This window comes from Mirounga angustirostris, unplaced genomic scaffold (assembly GCF_029215605.1).
Source record: "Mirounga angustirostris isolate CCGP_5_RB_7025 unplaced genomic scaffold, mMirAng1.0.hap1 SCAF_15, whole genome shotgun sequence".
NCBI lineage: Eukaryota > Metazoa > Chordata > Mammalia > Carnivora > Phocidae > Mirounga > Mirounga angustirostris.
This window is the reverse complement of record NW_026991723.1, coordinates 46,276,023-46,301,215: the sequence shown is the minus strand read 5'-3', so window position 1 is coordinate 46,301,215 and position 25,193 is coordinate 46,276,023. Positions and strand designations below refer to the sequence as shown.

The window sequence follows — 25,193 nt, the reverse complement described above, 5'->3', positions numbered from 1 at the left end:
ACTCATAGATCCATAAAATAGTAACAATACAATACAATATTAGCTAATAACCTGCAATAATCCACCATGGCCAATACTGAGACTTTGGAGAAATCTAAAAAAAATACAGACGGGGCAATTTTATAACATGTGTAATCAGAGGGAACATATTTTTCATTAATTGTTGTAAAATATACATAACATACAATTTACCATCTTTACTACTTTTCAGTGGCATTAAGTACATTCATACTGTTCAACCATCACCACCATCCATCTCCAGGACTCTCTCACCTTGCAAATTCGAACCTTATACCCCTTAAACAATAACTCCCCATTCCCCCCTCCCCAAGCCCCTGGCAACCACCTTTCTACTCTCTGTCTCTAAGCTTTTGACTACTCCAAGTACCTCATATCAATAGAATCATACAGTATTTGTCTTTTTGTGATTGGTCTGTTTCACTTAGTGTCATGTCCTCAACATTCATCCATGTTGTCACATGTGTCTGAATTTCCTTCCTTTTTAAGGCTGAATAATATTTCAGAGGGAACACTTTAAAGGTATTTGATATAACTTATAGGTATTTAAATTGTCCCATGCATATTCAGTCACAGAGATTCTCTGCTTTGAATTTGCTGAGGTTTGGCCTTATCAGAGTCCATTAAGTATTCATATCTTTACAAATTGTTATCACTAGCCTTACATTCCCTAGCCACATGCTTGAAAGTTTTATAAATAGAGATGGAGAGAGAGAAAAGCCTTTTATACTCCCTCTGACAAAGAAAAAGAAGTACCTACACAAGATAGAGTATAAGAAGAGAAAAAAGACATCTGTGACCATTGGCTAGAGTAGTGAGGAAAGTTAGAAGTTCTTCAGTTCTGGAGGTGCCTCGGTGGCTCAGCTGGTTAAGTGTCTGCCTTTGCCTCAGGTCATAATGTCAGGGTGGTGGGATCGAGCCCCGCATTCAGGCTCCCTGCTCAGTGGGGAGAGTCTGTTTCTCCCTCTCCCTCTGCCCCTCCCCCCACCCACTTGTGCACTCACTCTCTCTCAAGTAAATTTTTAAAAAATCTTAAAAAAGGGGCGCCTGGGTGGCTCAGTCGTTAAGCGGCTGCCTTCGGCTCAGGTCATGATCCCAGGGTCCTGGGATCGAGCCCCGCATCGGGGTCCCTGCTCTGCGGGAAGCCCGCTTCTCCCTCTCCCACTCCTCCTGCTTGTGTTCCCTCTCTCGCTGTGCCTCTTTCTGTCAAATAAATAAATAAAAATCTTTAAAAAAAAAAAAAAAAAGAAGTTCCTCAGTTCTGGGCACGAAAACATTCTGATAATAGTCTAATCAGAGTCAGTCAAAATTAGGACTCAGCAGCAACATGAGACCCAAAGAGAGGAGTAATCAGGGCGCGCATTCCAACCTGTTGGTTGTTTTCTACCAACATCAGAAGCTTGTTCATGATATCTTCAGCCTCTGCAGCCTCAATGATCCCAGTACTGAACGCTGAGGTACACACGCAGCTGAGGGTATAGGCCAGGACCTAGAAGAAGAGACAACAGGAGATGTTTCTTCGTGAGGGAAAACGAAAGAACACGATTTAGTGGACACCAGTGTTCTGTCCAACTTCTCTCCGGGATAAGGACTGGATTCAAGTACGCCTACCACAGACCAGGCAGTGTTTCGCTGCCCGACGTGTCCTAACGATGGTATGAGATGCAGGTCAGAATTCCCACTTTACAGGTAGGGATGCTGAGGTCCAACTACATATAGCTTGCCAGTGACCGAAGCGAGATTCAAACCCAGGTCTTTAGACTCAAAATCAGCAAGTTCCCTCACCATCTCACGTCAGACACTGGATCTATCGACAGCAGAGGCTAGATTTTCATCCCCAGTGAATGCTACTAATAGCCATGTGCTCTGATCCAAGGCCAAGCCGGAGAAGAAATTCAAAGATGCGACGCATGGCTGCCTTCAGATTCCCTCCTAGAAGGAGTGGGGCAGAGCGGCCAGGCGTATGGGTTTTAGAGTCGCATAAATTGTGTAAAATAGAGGTAATATTCCTTACCTCAGAGCACTGGTGTGCTAATTTAATAAATGACTAGATGAATAAATGAATAAACGAACAAATTATAAATAAAAGAGAAGGCTGGGAGTCAAGACGGCCCACGCAGGTGTATGTCCCACGTCGACCACTGACAGGCTAAGAAACTTCAGGCAAGTCACTCAGTCTACTTGAGCCTCAATTTTTGCAAATCCTGGTTAACCATCCCCTTACCGCTACCTCACGTTTTCCTCCCGAAGCCCTCCTTCACAAAGATGCTGTTCAGGCAAAGTGGAAATGTTCAACTCCCAACCCTAGTCGATACGGCATGCAGAAAGGAAGCTGTTTCTAAGTTTGAAATTGGATAATAAAACATCAGAGGGGAGGAAAAAAACCAAACTGCCTGCTCGAGGCCTTATAAATCAAAACATCAAGGCAGACCGAAGCATCAGGCTCTAAAAACCTTGCTTTCGTTTATTAATCAAACTGCCCCTTGGTGGCAAAATTTTCTCCCTTTGCTTAAAAAGATGCGTCCTTTTCAACTGTGCTCTGCAACTCCTTTAAAAATGGAAATGTGGTGCATGTATTAGAACAAAACTTCAACCCTCTGTGCCCCAGAGAAATTCACCGATTCAACAAGTCCTATAGCTGAAAGCAGAGGGGCTGAGCGGGGGACAGAGTAGCCATTATGTACTCATCAATAGCTCGTGGGCTGGCCCAGAGAAAAGAGAATCTGCTCTAATGAGACAGGGAATCTGGCCAGGCCAAAAGGTCACCCCCGGGTGCTCCCAAAGACAGGGCCCAGGCCGTGCAGCTTCACCTGGGCAGACACACACACACACCTCAGAAGTCCACTCTGAACGCGGTCGACACACAAGAGCTGTGTCCCATGAACTGCAATTCTGCGTATTTTTGCACCGTAACAGAAAAATCTTTTCATTAAGTGTGGTAAAGGGAATTTCCTCAATGATTTTTCATGCTAGCTGACATTAAAAAAAAAAGAAAAGAAAAAAAAATCAAATGCCTTTTTCGATCCACAGTTTCTTAAGCTTATTCCTGGCCATCTTTTAAAGTTACATTTGGCTCGAGCATAATTCTAAAAATCTCCATTGAACCTTGCTCCGGAAATCGCAGCTCTTCTTAGAAAGTGCCTTCTAGCGATGCCGGCTTGGGTTTTTGCATTCACTAAAGGCTCTTATCTTATAGGCCACATTTAAGTCTGAATTTATTTAAACAGCTGCACAGTCTGAAAACCTTATGATCTAATGTTGGTGGTTTGCCACTCAGATTTTTCTCCTTATCCCAGTTGAAACTGAGGAAGAATTTAATTTCAGGGTTACCAAAATATGAGAAATAGAAAGTAAGTGGCCACAGGAAAACAAAAGACAACAAAGGGAAGAAAGCCATAACTCCCTGCTCCTACCTCCTGAAATGTTCTGCTTTGGCTCCCACTGTCATCTAGGTACGTCGAGAGCTTCCGAAGCGATGCTGCCACGTGAACTCGAGACTCTGTTTGGCTGCTGTGGCTCATGAGGGACAGAACAAGTCCAACGCCCAATATACAGCCCGTGCTTGATGAAAAAAAAAAAAAAAATCAGGCATTAAAATCACCAGAAATCCATGTCAACGCTCTTCACTTTTCATGGGAGTTTACACTGCTCTTGGACCTGAGATGAGATGGCTGCATTCTCAGTCTGCTGCCTGGTATATAAGTGTGCCCCATGAACCATCACAGGTACACCCACTGCCTACCTCCCCCCTGCCCTTGAGTGGAAAACTTTCTATCAAAACCGGGGTCTATGGCCCATGTTAGTGCTGTGGACCCACTGGAGAAGAACAAACGAAAATATGAAACAGATATGAGTTAAACTCCATGTGAGGTAGGAGGATGAATAAAAAGTCAAGTTCAACCAGCTCCATCCCTGCACTTAGAGAAGTTCTGTGGTCCTCCGCACCATCCCCCCATGTCCGCATGTGGACGGCGCTATGACAAACTGCATGAGAGAAAAGACTCCATTTCAGAATATGAGCTGAGGACATCTGACTAATGACTGGGGGGATACGTCGCAAGGCACGATGATGAGGTACTGCTAAGTGCTTCGTGTTTCCTAGTCAACTTCCACAAGTGGAATTTCTTAAAGAAACTGTGTATTTGTCTGTGCACAATGACATTAATCCTCTTCTCCCCTCTGATCCCTCTGAGTACCACTGGGTCAGAAGAGAAAATGGACAAATGACAGGCTTGTCAAAAGTTACCCCATGTGACAATTCAATTGGAATCTTAGGCTTTGTGTCCCAATTCTTGGGAAAGAATACATATCCATTTAAAGAAAAAATTGTTCTCCCAGAAAACTTCTAGTTACTATGATAAGATAATGCAGCTGTAGGGTGATTTGCTACCTAAAAAAAAAAAAAAAAAGTTTTTGTCATCATTGTTGTGTTTTGAATTGAGGAAATGCTGAGTTGTTTTCAGAAATCATCCCGACTCTGGTTTGGCTTGCCTGCCATGATATCTGCCGCTGAAGACTGCCATTCCAGGGCATTTCTCCAATAACATATTTCAAAGCCCGTAGGTTATGTCATTTTGCTCGTATATAGTATCTATCTCCTCGGCTGGCGTCAAGAACCTTCACATCGTTTCCTGAACATGTTAGTTCCTTCCCTCAAACACCTCTTGCAAATGAAGCATCCACAACGGAAAAGAGACCCCCAAAAGGACAGAGAGGCTACAGGATTTGTTCAAGGTCATATGGAGAGTTTCCAGCAGAGCATGGCCAGGAGACGGAGGCTTTGGATTCCCAGCCTTCTGCTCCATCTGCCAAGCCCCAGGCCCTTCTCAGGGCCCCGTAGGGATGCCCTGATGAAATGTCTATGAGAAGGCACCGTATCTCGAACATGTTTTTCTAGGTTCCATTGCATAACTATCTGGCATTAGGAAAGCCTTTGTAAAGAAGCTACTGCAGTAATAATCCATCATTAGCCAGGCAGAACTGCTGTTACAGCTTACAGGAACTTAACAACAAGCTCAACTAGCATAATGCATTTCCAACCAGTTAAATCAGCATCTAACATCTGAACACTGCATGCTTTTGAGACAAATCACATTTCTGAAGGAGGAAAGGCGCTCTTCATTAGTATGGATTTAAAGTCTTTGTTTCCATTTAGAATCCACAGGGAAGTTTTTTGTGTGGTTGTTTTTTTGTGTGGGGTTTTTTGGTTTTTTTTTTTTTTTTTGGCTCTTTCCATACTGGTGCATATAAAAATTTGACAAAATTAGAACCAAAGATATGGCTAGACAAAATGTGATTAATACTTTGAAAAATTTGACTTTTGCTCCCTCTTGACTATTTAACTGCTACTTTCGATTAAGATTTCAAATGTTACTTCCTTAGGGACACCTTCCCTGGCCCAGCAGGGAACCTCTTTGGGACTCTCCCATAACACCCCACACTAATTTAATTCAGACAATTTTAATTATAATTTTTTTTAAAAAAGATTTTATTTATTTATTTGAGAGAGAGAGAGAGTATGAGCAAGGTGGGGAGGAGCAGAGGGAGAGGGAGAAGCTCTTCAAGTGGAGAGCCAGACACGGGGCTCGATCCCAGGACCCTGGGATCATGACCTGAGCCGAAGGCAGGTGCTTAACCAACTGAGTCACCCAGGCACCCCTTAATTATCAATTCTGATGAGGATTTTTTGAAGGACTGTTTGATTTCTGCCCATGTCCTTCACTAGTCTGCAAGCTCCACGAGGGTGGGTACATTTTCTGATTTTCCCTCACCACATTATCTGTGGCACCTAGTATACCACTTTGACAGGGACAGAGTTCAATCAATATTGAATGCTGAAGAACTGACCCAATGCAGGGTTCCAAGAGAGTCTAAAGTGGAGAGAAGATCTACAAGAAAAACAACAACAAAAACAAGACTGGATTCTTACATTCAGTTGGAGGCAAAATTTACCAGTGGTAAATACACTGAATATATTATCCAAGATTCAATCAAGAAAACTCAATTCCCATTTCTTGCCAGACTAATTTAAGAAAGAGGAGTGTCAGATTTCAGGTGGAAAAAGGGTACCTCCCAAAGCTCACTTTAAGTATCGGGGTTTATCTTTCTCAATAAGTAATCCTAAGTCTGGCTTTTTGGGGCTATTCTGGGCATGCAAAAATCTTTATCCCCTGGACTAAAACTCTTTTACCACCCAAAAGCATATGGGCACAAAGGCTTAGAAAAAGACATCCTGTTTCCTAGTTCACATTTACCTAACATTATCACAGCATAATTATTCTTGGGCAACGTTACCATTCACTAACGATTCTATTCATTGCTACAATGGTCAATGACTGTTGTCATATGTGAATATATAATCTAACTACGTATATACATACGTGTGCCAATATAAATATGCTAGGGTGTATGCATCTATTGACCTTCTAAACTCCTTCTACTCTGTCTCATTTTTCCAGCATGGTCCAAGAAGGTAGTCCTGAAGCTTTATTCCTTATGTTTTCTTCTGATTTCCAAGTGGTCTATATTTTAATGGGTTTATTTTTTGTCCTAAGTCTTAAAGATTCTCCTAGGTGCTTAGGTCAGCACTGCTATGTATTTTACCTCATCTTAGCTCCCCTTTGATATATTTGTCAGCTCTAAACCAAGAACAACTGGGCAGAGGTAGCATTCACATCTTTCCCTCCACTGAAAACAAAAAGGAGTTCCATGGAGTTGTCTCAGACAGATGAAATAGAAACAAATGATAATATTAGCTATAAATTTCAGGTTTTTTAATTACTAACATGAATCTTGAAGAACACTAACAAATGACAGAGAATTTGAGTTTTAAAATTATCTGCCCTATTATGTCTTTACTTATTTGAATCTCTTATCCAAGTATATTAAAATATCACCGGCGAAAAGAAAACCTGAGGCTTAAAAGCTATGCAATTCTGCTCTGCGTGTTGCTATATCAACTGAGATATATGATAAATTGTTTCTAAAATTAACCAGAGATGAATCTTCAGTTCCTTACTTTATTGTGGACAACCATGCAGATTAAGTATGAGGCCATCTAATAATTAGTTCTAATGACAGTTAACATTTCTATAGCGTATTGCCCTTTACAAAGTGCTATAGAGATGTTATCATATTTGTAAAAGCTCAATAGTAATTAACCAGCACTCAGGTCGTTGACGGATGGCAGGACTAGTTAAGGCTGTGAGGACGGCAATGGCACAATGAGTACCACTAGATGGCAGCAGAATGTAAGTGATAAGGCCACACACTCCGGCCAGCCCCGGTGCCGGGTCCTCTCAGCAGGGACGTGTCCATTAAATCAAGGAAGCGTGGTGAATTTGCTCTGGGTGAATTCTATCACTTGAGGTGGCAAGCTCCCAGATCTATTAACTACCTCCGTAATGCTTCCACTATTTCACTTGAGGGAGGACTGCCCTAGACTCCTGAATCTCATTAGTCAGGGGAATACTTTATGCCTGGGCCTAGTGTGTCTGTCTGTCTGTCTGTCTTTTTAGTAGTGAGACACACTCACATGTCAAAAAAAAAAAATAGTCAACACCATATTGTCAGGTGTCAAATTGCTTTCTGTCTACTGAAATGTCTTCTCCCCACCAAACTATGTAAGAGACAGAAACCTGGCTTTGAAGGCAGACAACCTAGGTTCCTCCCCTAGCTGCTACTGACTGTGTGACCTTGAACCCATCTCCTGTGTGAAACTCATTTTCTTAATCTGTAAACCAAAGCTATGAGTGTTCCTGTTTTAGTATCAATATTTAGACTGTCATTGGGGCTGAATGACAGGAGAAACGGATGTGAAAATGCCTAGCACAGTATGCGGCTGCTTGGTATCAGCTGAACTGAAACCAGAGACAGAGCCACAAAGCATTAGGAATGACAGAATACTAAACTTCATTAACTGTAGAAAGAATGGGAGTTTGAAGAAGATGGAGAGTTTCTTGAAGGATCTGGGCTTTTAACTGAGCTCTGAGAGACAGGCAAGACTTTACTAAATGGACGGGAAATTTCTGATGACCCTATTCTACTTAATTCAGTAGGATTAGTCCCTATCTGGGCCCACCCTTTCCTCTGCCAAACACAGCTGATCACTAAGGAGATAAGAATCAAGAAACAATAATGAAGAAATAAGAATCTTCTCGATATAAAAAGTTAACGGGTAATGTTAAATGTCCTTACACACATGAGGTTTGTTATATGCATAAATACCCACACTGTGGACAATTCAGTTATCGCTATGGTTCTCCTTCATTCAAACAAACTTCCATCAGACTAGTGGAGATAATATATGTAAGTCATTCCTGATTGTTCCAACTGGCTGAAAGCCTACAGTAAGTTGATCCACAAATTTGTTCCCAGCTTTGTAATACCCTGAGCTATAGCTGTGATGAATACCTTTGGGGGAAGGCGGGGCAGGGGGAGAGAAATTTATCTTACTCCTTGGTTGTAAAAGGCAACACCACCAACACATGGATTGGACTCCAAAATATCAACTCTTCATCAGACCCGGTAACAGCTAAATGGCCCTATCCCTTCCATTAATCATTTTCTACATTCAAGAGACTTCAATCATGCCACTGAACTCTCTTTTCCCATATTCAAAACCACACTCTTAAAACGTCTCATTTCATCTCTAAAGTGTTTCATGATAAACTGGGTGGATGTCAATGATTCTTATCTGATCTCAGCCTGCATCTGAAAGAAGATCCTGTAACTACCACCAACGAAGTGAAGATTTGACTTTATCTACTCATAATGAAATATTTGAGATATGCAGTTACTTCTACTAGTTACTCTTTTCTCAGTCTGAACGTAACAGGCTAGATGACATGAATGTAACTTTAGATCCTAAGTTGCTAAAGGCCACCAATGTAAACAGTCACATTTGAGCAGTGCCTGTAACAGCAAAAAGTAAATGAGTTAATAAACTGGAGGTTAGTGCTTATAATTTGTTGAGTTTTTTAGTAACAATGAACACCAGAGGATCTAAACTAGAGCTTCCAAAACACGTGGAAGTCCAAAAAGATATAACGTAAGTCCCCAACTGTGTTAGTATTTCAGGAAGTCTAATAAAACTATATTCTCCCACACAATTCACAGACCAATTAAAACATTAAATGTCTCACTAAATGACTATGCTTAACTTGTTATTGAGGTATTCTTTTAATTTTTTAAGGTTTTATTTTTAAGTAATATCTACACCCACCGTGGGCTCAAACTCACAACCCCTGGTTTAAGAGTCATGTGCTCTACCAACTGAGCCAGCCAGGTGCAAGACATTCTTTTCTAATTATTCCTGTTTTTTTGGTTACCTTTCACGACTGGAATAATAAATTTATTTTTTATTTATTTATTTTTAAAGATTTTATTTATTTATTTGACAGAGAGCGAGCGAGCAAGCGAGAGAGGGAACACAAGCAGGGAGAGTGGGAGAGGGAGAAGCAGGCTTCCCGCGGAGCAGGGAGCCCGATGCAGGGCTCGATCCCAGAATCCTGGGATGACCTGAGCTGAAGGCAGACGCTTAACGACTGAGCCACCCAGGCGCCCCTGGAATAATAAATTTTAAGATATTTAGTTTAATAGACAAAATCTTTAAAAAGCATGAAGTCTGTGGTGGGGCGGGGAGAAACGATTAATATTGAGGAGTTTGGGAACCCCAGATGTACCCTATATTTGTTTCCGTTTTGATTCTTCAGTCGTTGGATTTCACACGGGAAATCTAAATTATGGGTCAAAGGTTCTCTTCGTCCAATCAAATTCAAAGAATAGTTTCAACTATTTAAAAAGGTTAAGTCATGCATATAAGTCTCCAGATACATGCCTCATATGGTAAGTACAAGACAGAACTAAGGTATTAATAACTTAATGACAGCCATGAAATGACATTCCGTTGCTTTGTAACGAAGCAAACGGTCTGTTGCTGAAACATGGTTTTTAGAACAAGTACCTTTAATTACAGGTTCTGATGATTACTGAAAACTCTTTGCAAAGGAATTCAAGATCTAGTCCTACGAGTATTTCACAATTGAATGCAAAGCGTATGGCAGAGAAAGATTCAGTCTTCAAATATCAGAGAGGAAATGGAACCAACATACTTATATTCAAGACTAGGATCAAAGCAGCAATTTTCCAGGGCATCTAGAGACTTCATCAGAAGAAGGTTCATCTGTTGGCCAGATATATCGCTGGGCAAAGACCAAGAGGAAAAATTCAGTTACTTAAAATCATTCAAATGTCCAAAATACTATATTTCCTCTTAATATTTTACTGAACTCTCAGTTAATTAAAAAAAAAAACGTAAGAGTAACAATAATATTGATGAGTCACATATACTTATTTTGCAGGCAGGGAAACGAGTCAGAGAATTTATTTAATAACTGAGTTCCTAAACAGTATAATCACTTGTAAACCAATAAACTCAAAAACTGCTACTTTTGTATTTCCTCAGCCCATTCAAATTTTAAACCACTGAAAAACAAAAAACCAAAATCAGAATTCCAGAAACATTTCTAAGAATGCTAACGTGATTTTCTTCAGAATATCTTACAACCCGTGAAGCTGAAATTAACAATAATCATTCCAAATCTCTTTCTTGCAAAGGTTACTTCTGATTTCATGTCTCAATTGTGAGGACTGTTCTTGTCCTTTTTCCTACATTTGTTTTTTCAGAAGCAGGGGGGAAACCCAGCCATGTATTTTTCTACCTTTAGAGAGTAATTGATGTGGTTTTGCGATGGTCTTGGTGAGAACTAGGACTTCTACAGTAAAAGAAAACTTAAAAGTGGTTCTATGGCTGTTTTTTCAGGCAGTTGTGGGCTTCATCACCAACACTTGACTGTTAAGGGGATCCTAACATGTCAACTGCCATACTGCTCCCTCGGACCATGCTCAGTGGAATGCAGCCCCAGGAATGCCAACCAGCCACAGGACACTTTAAAAAATGTCTTCCCAAACCAAGAATATAGTGGTTTTGCCTGAGGTGAAGGATTACATTTTGCAGTGAGCGCGCGCGCGCACACACACAGTTTAAATAGCTTTGACTAAGTCCTATTATAGTTGTTCTCTGGAGTAAAATATACTTAACTATTCTAAACAAATGCTGAAGCGATCCTACTAGTATCCTCTGGGAGTTATGACAGAAGCAAGCTCAGGAATAGTAACGCTTTTCTGAATAAATTCTAGACTGGAATTGAAATTCAGGCGACTTTTTCATAAGCCATGGCAAAAAAATGGATTGTCATGACTCTCTTCTACAAGGTGATTTTTCATTCTTGAGCACAACATACTGTCCTAATCCTGTACCCCTGAGGGGGTCATGCTGGGCCATTTACTGGATGTCACTGACTATTCAGAGTCAACAGCCCTCAAAATGATGAACTTAATTTTAGAAAAATGGAAACTTCCTCCAAAAATGTCATTCTCTAGTGACATTGTCATTATCTAGTAAAATACTCACCAGCACCAAAAGGCAAACATTTCAGACTCCTCTGCTCCGAGAAATTAGGAAGGTGGGAACCGTGAATAACTACACTTGTGGCTAGAATGCTCAAGACACTGGCCAAAAGAGGAAGCATGCTGTCCAAACAGATCATTAGAGCAAAGTGAACACTTGCACTGATTCTGAGGGCATTTGGCCTTGGAAAGAGCTGCCTGGTTTCCTTCCCCAGGCTCTCCTGCGGGTGCAAAGTCAAGTGAGAGAGAGACAGGAGCGGAAGGTAATCTAGGAACTGGGATGAATCCTTCAGGTTTCTCCAGGTAGCATGATTAAATTAACTGCAAGTGCAAGCTTGTCAAGCCCTACAACCAGCAGCCTCTCATCCTAAACTAAGGATGAGGGTAGCCAGAGCCAAGATAGGATGAAATGAGTTGCCTGGAATTAAACTGCCATGGCTCATTTTTAGTTGTAAAACGCGCGGCTTGAAAGATACTGAAGAAAGAGCATGAACACAGATGGTGACGAAATTGCCATTTGTAGCAATAGTAGCAAAGGGGGAAAAAAATCACTTTCAAGTTTTAAGTCTTGAAAAAACATGTTACGTTCTGTCACACACACGAGATATGTAACAGTCAATTCACATGCAAAGGGCAGCCTTTTGTTCATGTCCAGAACCAGGCCTATAAATATGAATGCTGGTCAACAGAACAAAACGAACATTCTAGAAACGTTTTCATTTATGATCACAAAGATGAAGCCAATCTTCCCAATCATCTGACAGATGTTTCCAAGAGCTGAAAATGATCATCTGACGTATTTCCCTAGATCAACAGCAGTTCTCATAAAGGTTTCACATAATGGTGTTTGCACAAAGCTATGTAAATTACAAATGCAAACTTAACCACCGGTTTCAAACTGAAATCTAAATATAGCATAATGTCATCCAGTTTACCCACATCGACACCGTCTCTTGGCTTCAGACAGACCGTTAATTTCTGCCAACCAGGGGAGTTTAAGGACATGGAACGTCACAACAGGATGCCTCTCCCAACTATCCTATTTCCAGTGTGAGGGGAAAATGGGGCTGAATTCCAAGTCAGTGCACATCTAAATATTCATGATATTCAAATATTCATGTTGTACCACACACTGCAATCAACCTGGGTATATAAAATTCTAAGACTTGTTACAAAATAAAGACTAAATAGGACGGACAACACAACCAAAGTAGATTCATGCACAAGAAAACTTTCCCATGTAGTGGAATTTTCCACCTGGGTCTTTGATACTCAGCTCCATTCAAGGGTAAAGCTAGCAGTCCAAAACTGAGCAAACGGAATAAAGCACACAGTATAATATGCACAGATTAAGACTCTTTAAGGATTATAAAAATGTAGCCAGGGCACAGGATAAAAGCAATCTTTAAAACTGGGTACATAGAGTTCTTAGGTGATCCAGGTGATTCCCAGCGCCCTCAGGCAGCAGGGATATTCCAATTTTTTCCTCCCATTTTATAGTGATATCAATAATCAACAATTATTTTCACCCTTGGAAGCCAGGGGAAAAAGCAGTTTATTTTTAGCACCACGAGATTACACTTTTCCTCATATCTCACATATGAGGATACACATATCCTCATACCCATTACATGGATTTTTCCAGGGTTTTCAGCTAAGCATGGCATGATGTTAGAGTCACCATCACCTTCATGAGAGCAACCCTAAAAATACCCTAATATCTTTGTGATGGCATTTTGGAAAGACAGATGCCCTCACAAAGGAGAAGAAAGGGTCGGACCTGCCCATTTCAAAAAGTTTAGCAACCACATTATCGCTCGGACAGAATGTTCGGGAACGTGTGTGCCCGCGCATCACATCCTCTGCCTACATCATCACAAAGACAAAAACGGAAGAGTATTTTCATGAACCGTACCTGAGTTTCTCCTCACACAAGCGCGAGAGAAACATCCCCAAAGCAAGGCCCATGTGGATCTGCACGGCTTGAGACTCATCAGCTCTTGGTTTCCCAGGTAACCTGGCAGTCAGCATGTTTAGGATTTCCTCAACCTTCTCTTTGCAAGAAATCATGAAAACTGGCACGAGGAGAGACAAAGCCGTGGCGGCAGCGGAGCGGGCAATCGCGCTAGCTGTGTTTTCACCAGAATAGGATTTCTAGGACATGCCAAAGGAAGAAAACAGGGGTTGGCCTTTGGTTTTAAAACACAAAGGGAGCAGACCTATCACAGAAGCACCACACAACAGGATCAGCGGCTCTGAGATCCACCCCCACCAATCAAAAACATCATTTAAAAAAAAAAAATCGATTTTTATGTTTGTCTAGGTAGGTTCCCTTTACACTCTTCCTTCCTGAAACAATTTGCTACTAAACAGTTGATTAATATCCTTTTAAATTTGGGGGATGGGGGGAAGTGTCTTCTTTTAAAGGGTGTGAATTCCCTCACTATAAAGCCTGAAAAAAAGTCAGTATTTTGAAAGCCCACGTGTGTTTATGATTAAAAAACAAAAAAACAAAGAAACCCACCAAACCCCTAAGTGAAGTTACCCAAGCTTGGAGAAACCACCAAGCTGTACTACAGATGTCCAGAAAGCCAGTTTTCCAGGAGAGAAAGAGAGCGTGTGTGCGGTGGGTGGGGGGCGGGTTGTTACAGTTTAGTACGAAGGAAGAAGTGCAAGTTTAGCACAGGAACCTATTGGCAGATCTCCCAAAATTTTTGGTGGGAACGCTTCCCAGTAGATGGATTATTTCCTACAGGGGGTTAATTCCTTTTAATTAAAAAGGAAGTTGAAATCCTAAAAGCCTCTGGTTACAAAGCAATAACCAGCTATTCAAAACGAAATGGAGAGCTCTATATGCCCCTTCCTATATGTAATTATGGGAAAAGAAATGAATAACAGCCCTAATAAAATGGCAGGGCAGCTGAGTATGAACAGCTTCTGCAAGAATCCCATGTTAGGGAGCTCCAACAGACATTATATACATTTATAAATATGTCTCAAGTGGGGAAGGAAGGCTGTTTATCATTCCGCCACTATTATCCACTTCAAATTTTCAGACACGTCATAAAGGCTGTTCTGTCCCTCGCAATCAAAGCACATTAAAAAGTGCATTTAATTCTGTACCCATTTGCTCTCTAAGCTTTAGTACTTCAAACAAAATCAAACATGTGCTAAGGTATTCCTTAAGTTAACATAGCATTATTGTAATGACAGTACTATTCAAAATGACCCAGCTGATCCAACACTGGAAGTCAAGAAAGTGATTTTCGAATCAGGGCTTCTTTGAAGAAGTAGAATAGTGCAAAAATCACAAAGGTAAGAGGCAACCCTGAGCTGGCTACTAAGGAGATTATTTTTATTCGTTTGCAAGAACTAAGCAGCGCGATTAGAAATCTCATAGAATATCCTGTCCTGGTGAATATCTGAACCAGAGTGCTATTGCAAAGACCTCGATATAAACTAGTTTTTCGTCCAAAATTAAAGGAATAAGAACACTTCTAACAGCAAACAAATGGATCATAACGCAACGATTTCTTTGAGGAAAATCTACCTTCCAATTTAATTCTATATTATCTACAAGTCATTTGTTTGTCCCAGAGTATAGTTAAAAATCCTAGTTCCAGACCCTAAGGCCCAGATGAATACGTACCAGGTCCTCCCAAAAGCAGGAGGACAGAGGCACGCAGAACGCTGTACAGAGAAGACAAGGTAATGGAGTTTCGGGCTCAATTCATGATCTTAGCAACAGTTCACAACCTGTGCTATATTTTTATTCAAATCGACTATAATCCTCCACCACTCAGCTGATTGTCCCATGATCACTATAATTCCCTAAGCAGTGGAGAGTGATAAGGCAGAACCAAAATAATTCTGGGCAGATGCAGAAATAAAGCATGCACGACAGCCAATGAAGGGGAAATAAAACCTAAACAAAAAAAGTGTGTTTTCACTTTGTTTCAAATCTTAGGATATTAGCATGAAGAAAAAGAGTGACTAAGTGACAGGTGCTTTTTTATGAGCAACAACAATATTCCTTGATATGTATAGAGTATTTCACAGTTTTCAAAACATTTTCCCACAAGTTATATCAATGTGATCCTTGCAAATCTTTTATAAAGTTGGCAAAGCATTAATCTTTACCTTCACTGTACAGGTAAGGAAAATAAAATGATGGGTTAAGTATCAGGTCAACAGGGCGCCTGGGTGGCTCAGTTGGTTAAGCGACTGCCTTCGGCTCAGGTCATGATCCTGGAGTCCCGAGATCGAGTCCCACGTCGGGCTCCCTGCTCAGCAGGGAGTCTGCTTCTCTCTCTGACCCTCCCCCCTCTCATGCTCTCTATCTCATTCTCTCTCTCAAATAAATAAATAAAATCTTAAAAAAAAAAAAAGTATCAGGTCAACAGTCACAAAACCAGTAAGGGGTGGAGCTGGGACTACAATCGTTACAGATAATATTGTTCAATTGCCTCATTTTACACGTAAGGAAACAAAGGTCTAAAGAGATTATGTGAACTGCCCATGGTCACATATCCTGGAATTAAAAAAAAACTACGAGTAGAAACTCAGGGACCCCAATCTTTAACCAATGTTTATTTCACTACAACTGTAGCTCTTGCCTCCGGCTACACATGGGAATAATCTAGAGACCTTTTAAAATACTGATGATGCCCAGGCCCTTCCCTAAGTAATTAAATCAGAGGAGAGGCCTACAGGTCAGTATTTATTTTTTCTATCTATAGAGAGATCTTATATATATACATGTGCTTGCACGCACACACATACACTTCAAGTTCCTCAGGTGATTCCAACGTAAAGCTAAGACTGAGTAATCACACTATGGCATGGCTTTCATGTGAACAACTAATATGAGCAGCCTCAACCCTTGACTTTTCCCATCATTTTTAAAATTTTATTTCTCAGACTTACATAATAAAACGAGGAGAAAAGTTGTCCTCTGGGTTGGTAATGGCTATCCACAATGACCAGGAGAGTATCAGACACCATGGAAACCCACTCCTTCATTGAAAGGAAATTAGGCTGAACCTGCAGATGAAGAAAAACATGAAGTGAGGGGCAGCTGGGTGGCTCAGTCAGTTAAGCGTCCAGACTCTTGATTTTGGCTCAGGTCATGATCTCGGGGTCCTGGGATCTAGCCCCACTTCATCGGGCTCAGCACTTGGCAGAGAGTCAGCTTGAGGATCCTCTATCCCTCCCCCTCTACCCCTTCCCCTGCTCGTTTTCTCTCTCTCTCTCAAATAAATAAATCTTAAAAAAAAAAAAAAAAAAAGGAATAACATGAAATGATAATGGAAAAAAAAATAAAACTTAAATATTATTTCTAGATCCGGGGCACAAACCCCTTCTGTATTAAAGAGTAAAGCGCTACAACCAAAGAGTAACTTCACCCGTCAGGACTTTAGGAGGCAGATAGATATTTGATAAATACACATCCTCAACCTGTGCCCCAACAGGAATAGGATTTACCTTTTATACAAGACAAGCAGAGGTGAGAGGACAGGGGCTGCAAAACAGACCGTGTCTGAAAGCTCTCCGCTGCCCACCTGTGTTTAGTGAGGGTGACATGGGGGTTAAAGGAGAGATGTGCAGAGAAAGAAACTCAAAATGTCTCATTTCTATGACTTCCCATTTCACAAGAGGCAATAAAGCAGCCTACAAAATTCTCATCACCGTTTTTAGCATTTCTGCTTACTATCACCATAGATTTATCACTCTGAATCATCACAATGTGTGCCTAGCTAATTAGGTATGAAAGCATAAATGATCTTCAGTTGGAAAAAGAAAAGGAAAGAGAATGCAAAAAACAACAACAACAACAACATGGAGCACCTGGGTGGCTCAGTCGTTAAGCGTCTGCCTTCGGCTCAGGTCATGATCCCAGGGTCCTGGGATCAAGCCCTGCATCGGGCTCCCTTCTCTGTGGGAAGCCTGCTTCTCCCTCTCCCATTCCCCCTGCTTGTGTTCCCTCTCTCGCTATGTCTCTCTGTCAAATAATAAATAAAATCTTTAAAAAACAACAATAAAACCCAACTCATTAAAAAGAGACCTTAGTTTTAAAAATCATTCATGGGGCGCCTGGGTGGCTCAGTTGTTAAGCGTCTGCCTTTGGCTCTGATCATGATCCCAGGATCCTGGGATTGAGCCCCACATCGGGGCTACCTGCTTGGCAGGAAGCCTGCTTCTCCCTCTCCCACTCCCCCTGCTTGTGTTCCCTCCCTAGCTGTCTCTCTCTCTGTCAAATAAAAAATCTTTTAAAAAAATAAAAATAAAAATCATTCATGACTGTGGATGTCAAAAGCATCTGGGGGCACCTGGGTGGCTCAGTCGTTAAGCGTCTGCCTTAGACTTGGGTCATGATCCCAGGGTCCTGGGATTGAGACCTGCATTGGGCTCCCTGCTTGGTGGGAAGCCTGCTTCTCCCTCTCCCACGCCCCTTGCTTGTGTTCCTGCTCTATCTCTTTTTCTGTCAAACAATTAAATAAATATCTTAAAAAAAAAAAAAAAGTATCCATACACTCACAGGGTCACACTCAGGTGGTGCAAACGACAAAGGTCAATGCAGTGGTAAGCATCCTTGGAATTAATGCCTTGACTCAAAGAAGGCCTTCTTCCTAGGATCTTTGGTTGTTAGTCATATGCAGATTTCATATAAAGTTTGAAAACCTCAACGTTAATCAAATAATGAGGTCTTGAGTTTGTACTAAATAACAACCAAAGACAAAGTGATGAAGAATAAAAGCAGAGTCCCATCTTTGGGTTGTGTGGCTTCTCGATGTTTTGTGTAGTTATCTGTTACAGCACAGAACAAAAGAGTGGGGAAATAAAGAAGAATAAGATTGCCTGGAACTCAAACTCAGAGCTAGACCCCTGGTTATCACTGGGGCAAATCACCTGCAAGTCTGCCCAAAATCAGGGATCCTAGAAAGGCACATTAACTTTTTAGGTCGTAGATTCTACTTAGCATGTTGTCTCTGCTAAAGAACTTCATGGCTCTTTCAAGGATGTAAAACATCTTTCTCATCATTAAAGTAAGATTCTGCATTTAAAGTTAAAATTTCCTATGGTAACTACACTTTTATGCTTCATGGAATAATTGCTTGGCCCCTTTCCTTTCCCCAAAGGTAATATACATTTGTAGCTTTTGCCCACACAGCCTCTATTCTCTTGTTTATTGGTAATGGCACCCTTTGGAGAATTCCCTCCTCCATGATTTGAAGCTTGCTTAAATGCTCAATGAAGCCACCCATCCAACCTGCCCAAGGGGTGGGCACGAGACCCATGGGACCCTAAATCTTGAATGACAAGCACACCACACGACCCAACCTGATCCATCCCAGGGATGGTAGTCTGCTGTGATGTGTGATGGTTCTCCTAACACTTCCTGTCCCTAATGCTCTTCCCCAAACCCAGTTTTAAACTTCGCCTTCAATTCCATGGGCTTCCGGATGCCATATCCTTCTGCTTTTTTATTTAGATGAGAGTTGGTTCCTTTGCTTGCAACCAAAAAACTCCATCATGAAAAAGGAGTACAGATGGCCCAGAAGACACACTGAGGGAACAGAGACAGGCTGAATAGCATTGAATAAAGCCTGGTTTTTGCAGCAAGAAGTCAGATGATGGTTACTGTTACTGAGTGCTTAGTATCTCCCAACTGTCAAGCTCTACATATATTCATTCATTTGATCCTCCCAGCAATCCTGTCTGGTGAGTACCTTTATCCCCACTTTACAGACGGGGGAACAGGCTTTGCAATGGGAACTTACCAACAACAGGCCACAGAGCTAGTGAGTTGCAAGTATTGGGATTTAAATACAGGACTCTCCTACTCCAAAGCCTATGTTTTTTAACCACTGAGCTATATTGTCTCCAGATAATGACAGCTACTAGATAATAGGGCTTAAAAGAAGAATAAATCCATGCCTTTTTATTTTGACAGATATGAATTATCTGAAAAAGTACACTGGAAATGAACATTGGCCAGCTTGCTACATGTTTAATTAAGAAATAAATGCCTTGCAAAAATGAATAGGCACTTTGTCATTGACATCTACAATTAAAATGCAAAGTACAATTTTTTTTCAGTCAGTAAACACTACTTATTTATCATTTTTTGACAGCATTGTTCACTTTCAGTAAGCCTAGTTAACCTCCTAAGATTGGTTACCACTGATGTAATCACAAAAAGACAACCCCTGTTGCATAAAATTGGTACCTTCAAATGGAAATGACCACTTAACTGTGATGGAGAAAGCAAAACAGAAGAGCAGCAAGGAAAAGTGTCTGCGGAGCCCCTCAAGCTCGCCGTGTGAAGACCCAACAAGTAGCAGAAGTCGGTGCTGCCGCAGGCATGGGCTCTAACCTCGTAAACTCAGGGCCAGGCTTAAAGAGGCTTCTCACTTTTCAAACGTTGCCCAACTGGTTCAAATCGCCCTTAACTCACCTCCGGGACCCCCTCTGAGTCTGAAGAGAGACTGGCTTCGTGTTTGGATACGATGACAGCGAGGCTGCTTAAGGCTAACAGTGCGTTGCCCTTGACCACTGGGCTCTCCCTGTTGAAAAAGAAAAAAATTCCAAGAGAGGATTTGGGGGCATTAACCGGGAGAAGAGAAGGCATTATTACAGAGAAGGCAGACGAGGTCAAAAAGCACTTCCATTCCTTCACACAGCTTCATCCACACACGTCTGCTTGTGCCCTGATGTCTTCTCCTTCTTCTGACGCTAGCGTGGATTTCTCTCTCCTCATATGGGTATGGTCTTTAGACCTTGGGGGTGGGGGGGTGGGTGTGTGTCTGTGTGTGTGTCTGTGTGTGTCCTACAAGTCTAAGCCCATATATCTAAGTTCTTGCTTTCTAAAGTTTTTATTTCATCATTGGACGCAGCATTAAGTAAGCGATATCTTTCCGTGTCATCTTTGGCAATATAAATTTATCGATTTGTGCTAAAAAATACAAGCGGAGACAGTTGCGTGAGTAAGCGCAGTAGAATGCAAGTGGCCTCTGGCTTTTCTCAGGCACTGGTGTGTGGAAGCAGCTTCCAGTGAGCCACTTCAGGCAGCATGCTTTACCAGCAACCTGCCACACTGGTTATTATAATCATTATCATTATTAGCCTCCCCTTCTTTCCCTCGAGATGTCAAAGCCAGCAACCTTAAAGCGGTTTGTGATATAACTTAGAGACCCTAGGTAAGGTGCAAAAAAAAAAGGGCCTGTTTTTAAACTATCTGGATGGACAGTTGCCCTCCCATATTATCCAAATGGTGGTTTTTCTATTAATAGCAACAAAATCCTAAATGTGACTTCTGGATTTAGTATCAAGAAAACTGAACCTTTTCAAATATACTTACCACCTGAAAATGAACATTTAATATTATTCCATTATTCCAATGTGATTCTATAGAAGAAAATCTTCAGTGCGACACTGATGAGATGTTCTTGGCTGGCCCACCTCCATCATAATAGAACACCCAAGCCCTCGGATGGTTCCATTCTGTCCTGGTTGGGGGTTCCCACAAATACAGAGACTGTTTCCCAAAACCTGAACTTGAGACCTGAACATGAACCTGTGGGTACGTGCTAGAATGGCTCCTGCTCACCCCAGTACAGGAATGGAACAGATCTGTGGGGTGGGGAGACTTCCAGCCCCGCTCCCCGTGCAAGCTAAGGACCTCCAGTCCCAGGCCACGGTCATGTCAGAATCTGTGAGTTATGGGTATTCAAAGGTGAGTATACACACACGTTATTGCATTTTTGCTTCCATCGGGTAAGAATGGGATTCAGGACTTGCCATGATCAAGTTCCACCATCTACCTATTCATGGAATCCCTTCTGCCTTCTTGCTCTCCCACCTTGGGGTGGTTAAACTCAGTGAAGGCTTGCTCTGTGAACTTGCTCATTCTGTTCACTTCTGTTTAATTCATTCCTCTATGAGGACTGCCACAATTTGGTAACACAACAATCTTTATATTGGGGGACGGGGTGAGAGGAGAAAACAGGAGGAAGACCTGAAGGCTAAGCAGATGCCTTCAACCTAGGTTTTGCTAGAGTTTTGCAGTGAGGATCACTGGGATATAGATAATAATAAAACACCAGGAAGCAGGGCAAGGTCTGGGCATTCTGAGGCACCAGAGCCCTAACATCACTTAACAAAACCAAAATTGTATCTTCTATTTCTAATATGATCTCTTTCCTTTAGCTGAGAATATCCTGAAGCCTGTCCTGCTACAAAATGACCATGAATCCCTAAAGTTACATTAAAAAAGAAAAGTTTCAAATTCTCAGTGATCTGACAATTTGATCCCTGGGTTTTGTTTTGTTTTTTTACCCTATAGAAAAACTCAGATTGTCACCAGAAATTGGGTATCAAATAATTTAAAACAAGGATATTAGACAAGATGAAATGAAAAGTCCTCTTGTAACCCTGAATTCCGGGAGAACATTTAGCCTCCGTTTCAACACAGAGACCCCAAGTGATTTTGTTTCAGAAGTTTCACTGGTCCTGACATTCCGGAACACATATTGCTCTTGTAAAATGGAGAAAAATGTATTTAAAGTCAGTAGTAATTAGACCTTTGCTTGCAGACTAAATGCATATTTGGACATTAATCTTTGAATAGAAAAAAGTATGTCACAGTCCACACAGTGAATGCTCGGGCCAAGCTACACACTTCCCAAAGGTGCTGTGACGAGCTCTTGGTCAACTTTGCATTCCCTGCATGCCTAGCACAGTGACTTATGGAGGGGAGATACTCGATACGTATTTAGTGAAACAAATTCACGGAGGAGCTTGCCAGGTGAAAATCTACAACCAGTTCAGCAAAAACCCATCAGCTTGTGGATCAAATAACTATCCCCTACCAGTTGGGCAGTAGTAACTAATTTGCATAATAACACGTCAGCATCAGTACAGTATTTACCTAGGCAACACCACTAGCATTTTAATTAAACTGTCCTTTGGAACAAACTGATGCCATCAACCTAATTAAAAAGCGCAGGGAAGGATGAGCTACAATGATGCTTTCTTAGGGACAAAGTATACATTACATATTAGTAAAGTGACCCAGTCCTTTGGGGATTTTCATCTTCGGGTTCAGATCTATTTCATTAATAACGATGAAAATAAACTTACATCAATCATCAAGGTTTATCTGTGTTCTGATTCTCCCTTAGCCCTATCCTTGATGCTTTAAAACTGCTCTTAAATGAGCAAATCAGTCTAATCCTGTGACTGGCGTTTTACTTCCTGCATTTAACTTACGGCTCAGAACAAAGTCAGTCTTACAATGGTTCCAACCAGCCTGTGTTAGCCATGATCCAAGAAAGGGAAGGCTAAGCTGGCAGCAGGTGGGGGGGGGGGGGGGGGGGGGGGAGGTCCTCCCATGGTTGGAGGAAGCCGGTGGGAAAAAGTAAAGAGAGGGCAGCAGAGTGATTTTTTTCTCCCCCTACACTATCATTAATCTCTCAGCCTCCGAACCTCACTTGCTGTCATATACCTACTATTGTCAGCATTGTTTTAATAAGATAAGGTCTATAAAATACTTGGAAATTTTTGATGAAAAGGTTTAGCACCATGAGAACATGAATTATTTTTATTCCCTACCACTGAGAATGTGAACACGCTCTTCTTAGTTATTAGTCATGAAACGATGCTTTGCAAATCTGAAGATTAAAATCTTGTTGAAATAAAATTTTAGAATGGAAAATGCAAAAGCTACTAGAGAGGCAAAATTATAGTCTAATAGAAAGCTGCTAGATTCTTCAGCGTTCACGTTTTTTTGCTGCAAATGTCAGAGCGCTGTTTTTAACAGGATATAAGTAGGCTACATAATGGAACAAACTATGAAAGGTAAAGGTCAAAGACAGCCGCCGACCCAGCACCCCCTCCCCTCCAATATGCAGCTGAGCGCTCCCCCACTGTGTCTGCAATTCACCAAACTGGATAAGCAGACACAAATGAGTCCCTAGCGAAGCCTCTCTGTACTTTAGTTTTCATTTTGTCAACAGATATGTCAACAGATATTTCCCAGGGCCTCCCACAGAACTGAGTGCAGGGGAGGATTACCACCTTTATCTCCCTTTATTCAGAAGACACGAGGCTGAGTAGTGATCATGTACTGTGATCAGACTTCACAGTTCCGTGCCTACTTAAGAAATTACTGGTAGAAAGCGAACTCTAAGGTAGATCATGTTCTTTGGTGTTTTTTTTGTTTTGTTTTGTTTTTTAAGGTCAAACCTATTTAGCCACGGAAGGTTCTGGGACATGATAGGGATAAACTATACTGCAATTAAATATGTCTAGATAATGTGGACACATGAAATCCCCTAGGTCAAAGGTCAATCCATGTTATTTGGTGGATAAGAAAAAAGGAAGTCCTACAGAAAGGGCAGCAGCTAAAGGTGATGGTGAAAGGGAGAAGCGGCAGTAACTGACGTGTAACTTACTGCCAGAAACAATTACTCAGCTTGTTAGCAAAGGAACCTGAAGAGATTGTTCCCAGCAAGTTCATTAGGGTATAATTTTCTGTTGAGAGTTGGCTTAAGATAAATAAAAAGCCTCAAGGTGGTAATACTCGTTATTTTTGTTAAAACAACCATAAGGATATGATTGAAACTGCCATTTTCATGGGACTTCACGCTCGTTTTGGGTATTTAAAAATTGAATTTTTAGATACCCTGGACCCCGTAACACAAAGGGAATGAAAGGAAGTACTACTCTAATTTATTTCCTGGCTCACAGTTGAGATTTAATAACCTATTTGTAGAACCCACATAATTCACATTAGCAAGAATTTCTCCTTCCCTCAGCAGCCCCCACCCCCGCCGCAAACCAAATGAGAATCCTTTAAATCTAAGTCAAAGCACGGGGCACTTTGTTAGGTGTACAACAAGGGCATGACCTCCGTGACTCTTGATGTCGAAGTCATGTTTGTATTGATTCCTCTGTATTCTCACAAAAAGACGTTACCTTAAGAATTAACACGAGAAAGGACAACAACTGATTTTTTTAAAAAATAATGAAAAAAATCCTTAAAGTTAGGACATACCCTAAAGGGAGAAATGGTATGCACTTGCCAGGAAAAACAAAACAAAAAACGTTTAAAGAAAATTTTTGGTAAACGAATAAATGGATCTTACTTGGCCGCCGCCTTGGTGATCTCCTCAGTCAACATGTCTCGGACCCTGCAATAAAGATTGAAAATAGGTGCAGGAATTGATGTTGGAATAAGAACTCCATCTTTCTGCTTACCCGTCAATTAATAAAAAGCTCTGGCAATGACTCCAGATCCTAAAACTCTATATGTGGAATTTTAGTGTTAGGTGAAAAACCTGAAATAGGAGCTTTCCTTCAAGGACTTTCCCCTGCCTATTCCTTAGGTCACTTACTGGAGGCGGGGAAGGAGGGGACTGTAACTGAGGAGGGACACATAGGCAGTGTTACGATGGTGTCACCTCTTAAACTGAGTGGTGGCTACACAGGTGTCCTTTATGTTTTATTTTATTCTGCTATGGGCTAAATGTTTGTGTTCCTCCAAAATTCGTATGTTAAAATCTAAACACCCCATGTAGAGTTTTTGGAGGTGAGGCCTTGGGGAGGTCATGAGGGTGGAGGACTCCTGAGTGGGATGAGTGGGATGGGTGCCCTTGTAAGAAGAGACAAAATGCTTGCTTTCCCTCCTGTGAAGATACAAGGAG

At 41.4% G+C, this 25,193-nt stretch overlaps 1 protein-coding gene across 7 annotated transcripts in view; it reads right to left on the bottom strand.

Moving 5' to 3' along the window:
- Positions 1–25,193, bottom strand: part of FOCAD (focadhesin) — a 310,969-nt gene that overhangs the window by 51,134 nt on the left and 234,642 nt on the right. For all 7 annotated transcript variants that reach the window (XR_010407633.1, XM_064579209.1, XM_064579206.1 and 4 more), the window contains 7 exons: positions 24,636–24,680; positions 19,946–20,054; positions 16,414–16,530; positions 13,403–13,641; positions 10,131–10,220; positions 3,432–3,579; positions 1,388–1,507 (listed from right to left, as the gene is read on the bottom strand). Coding sequence is in view for 6 of the 7 variants with exons in the window: in XM_064579209.1 (XP_064435279.1) it covers positions 1,388–1,507; positions 3,432–3,579; positions 10,131–10,220; positions 13,403–13,641; positions 16,414–16,530; positions 19,946–20,054; positions 24,636–24,680 (868 nt within the window). In the remaining variant the exon portion in view is untranslated. The remainder of the gene's footprint in view (positions 1–1,387; positions 1,508–3,431; positions 3,580–10,130; positions 10,221–13,402; positions 13,642–16,413; positions 16,531–19,945; positions 20,055–24,635; positions 24,681–25,193) is intronic.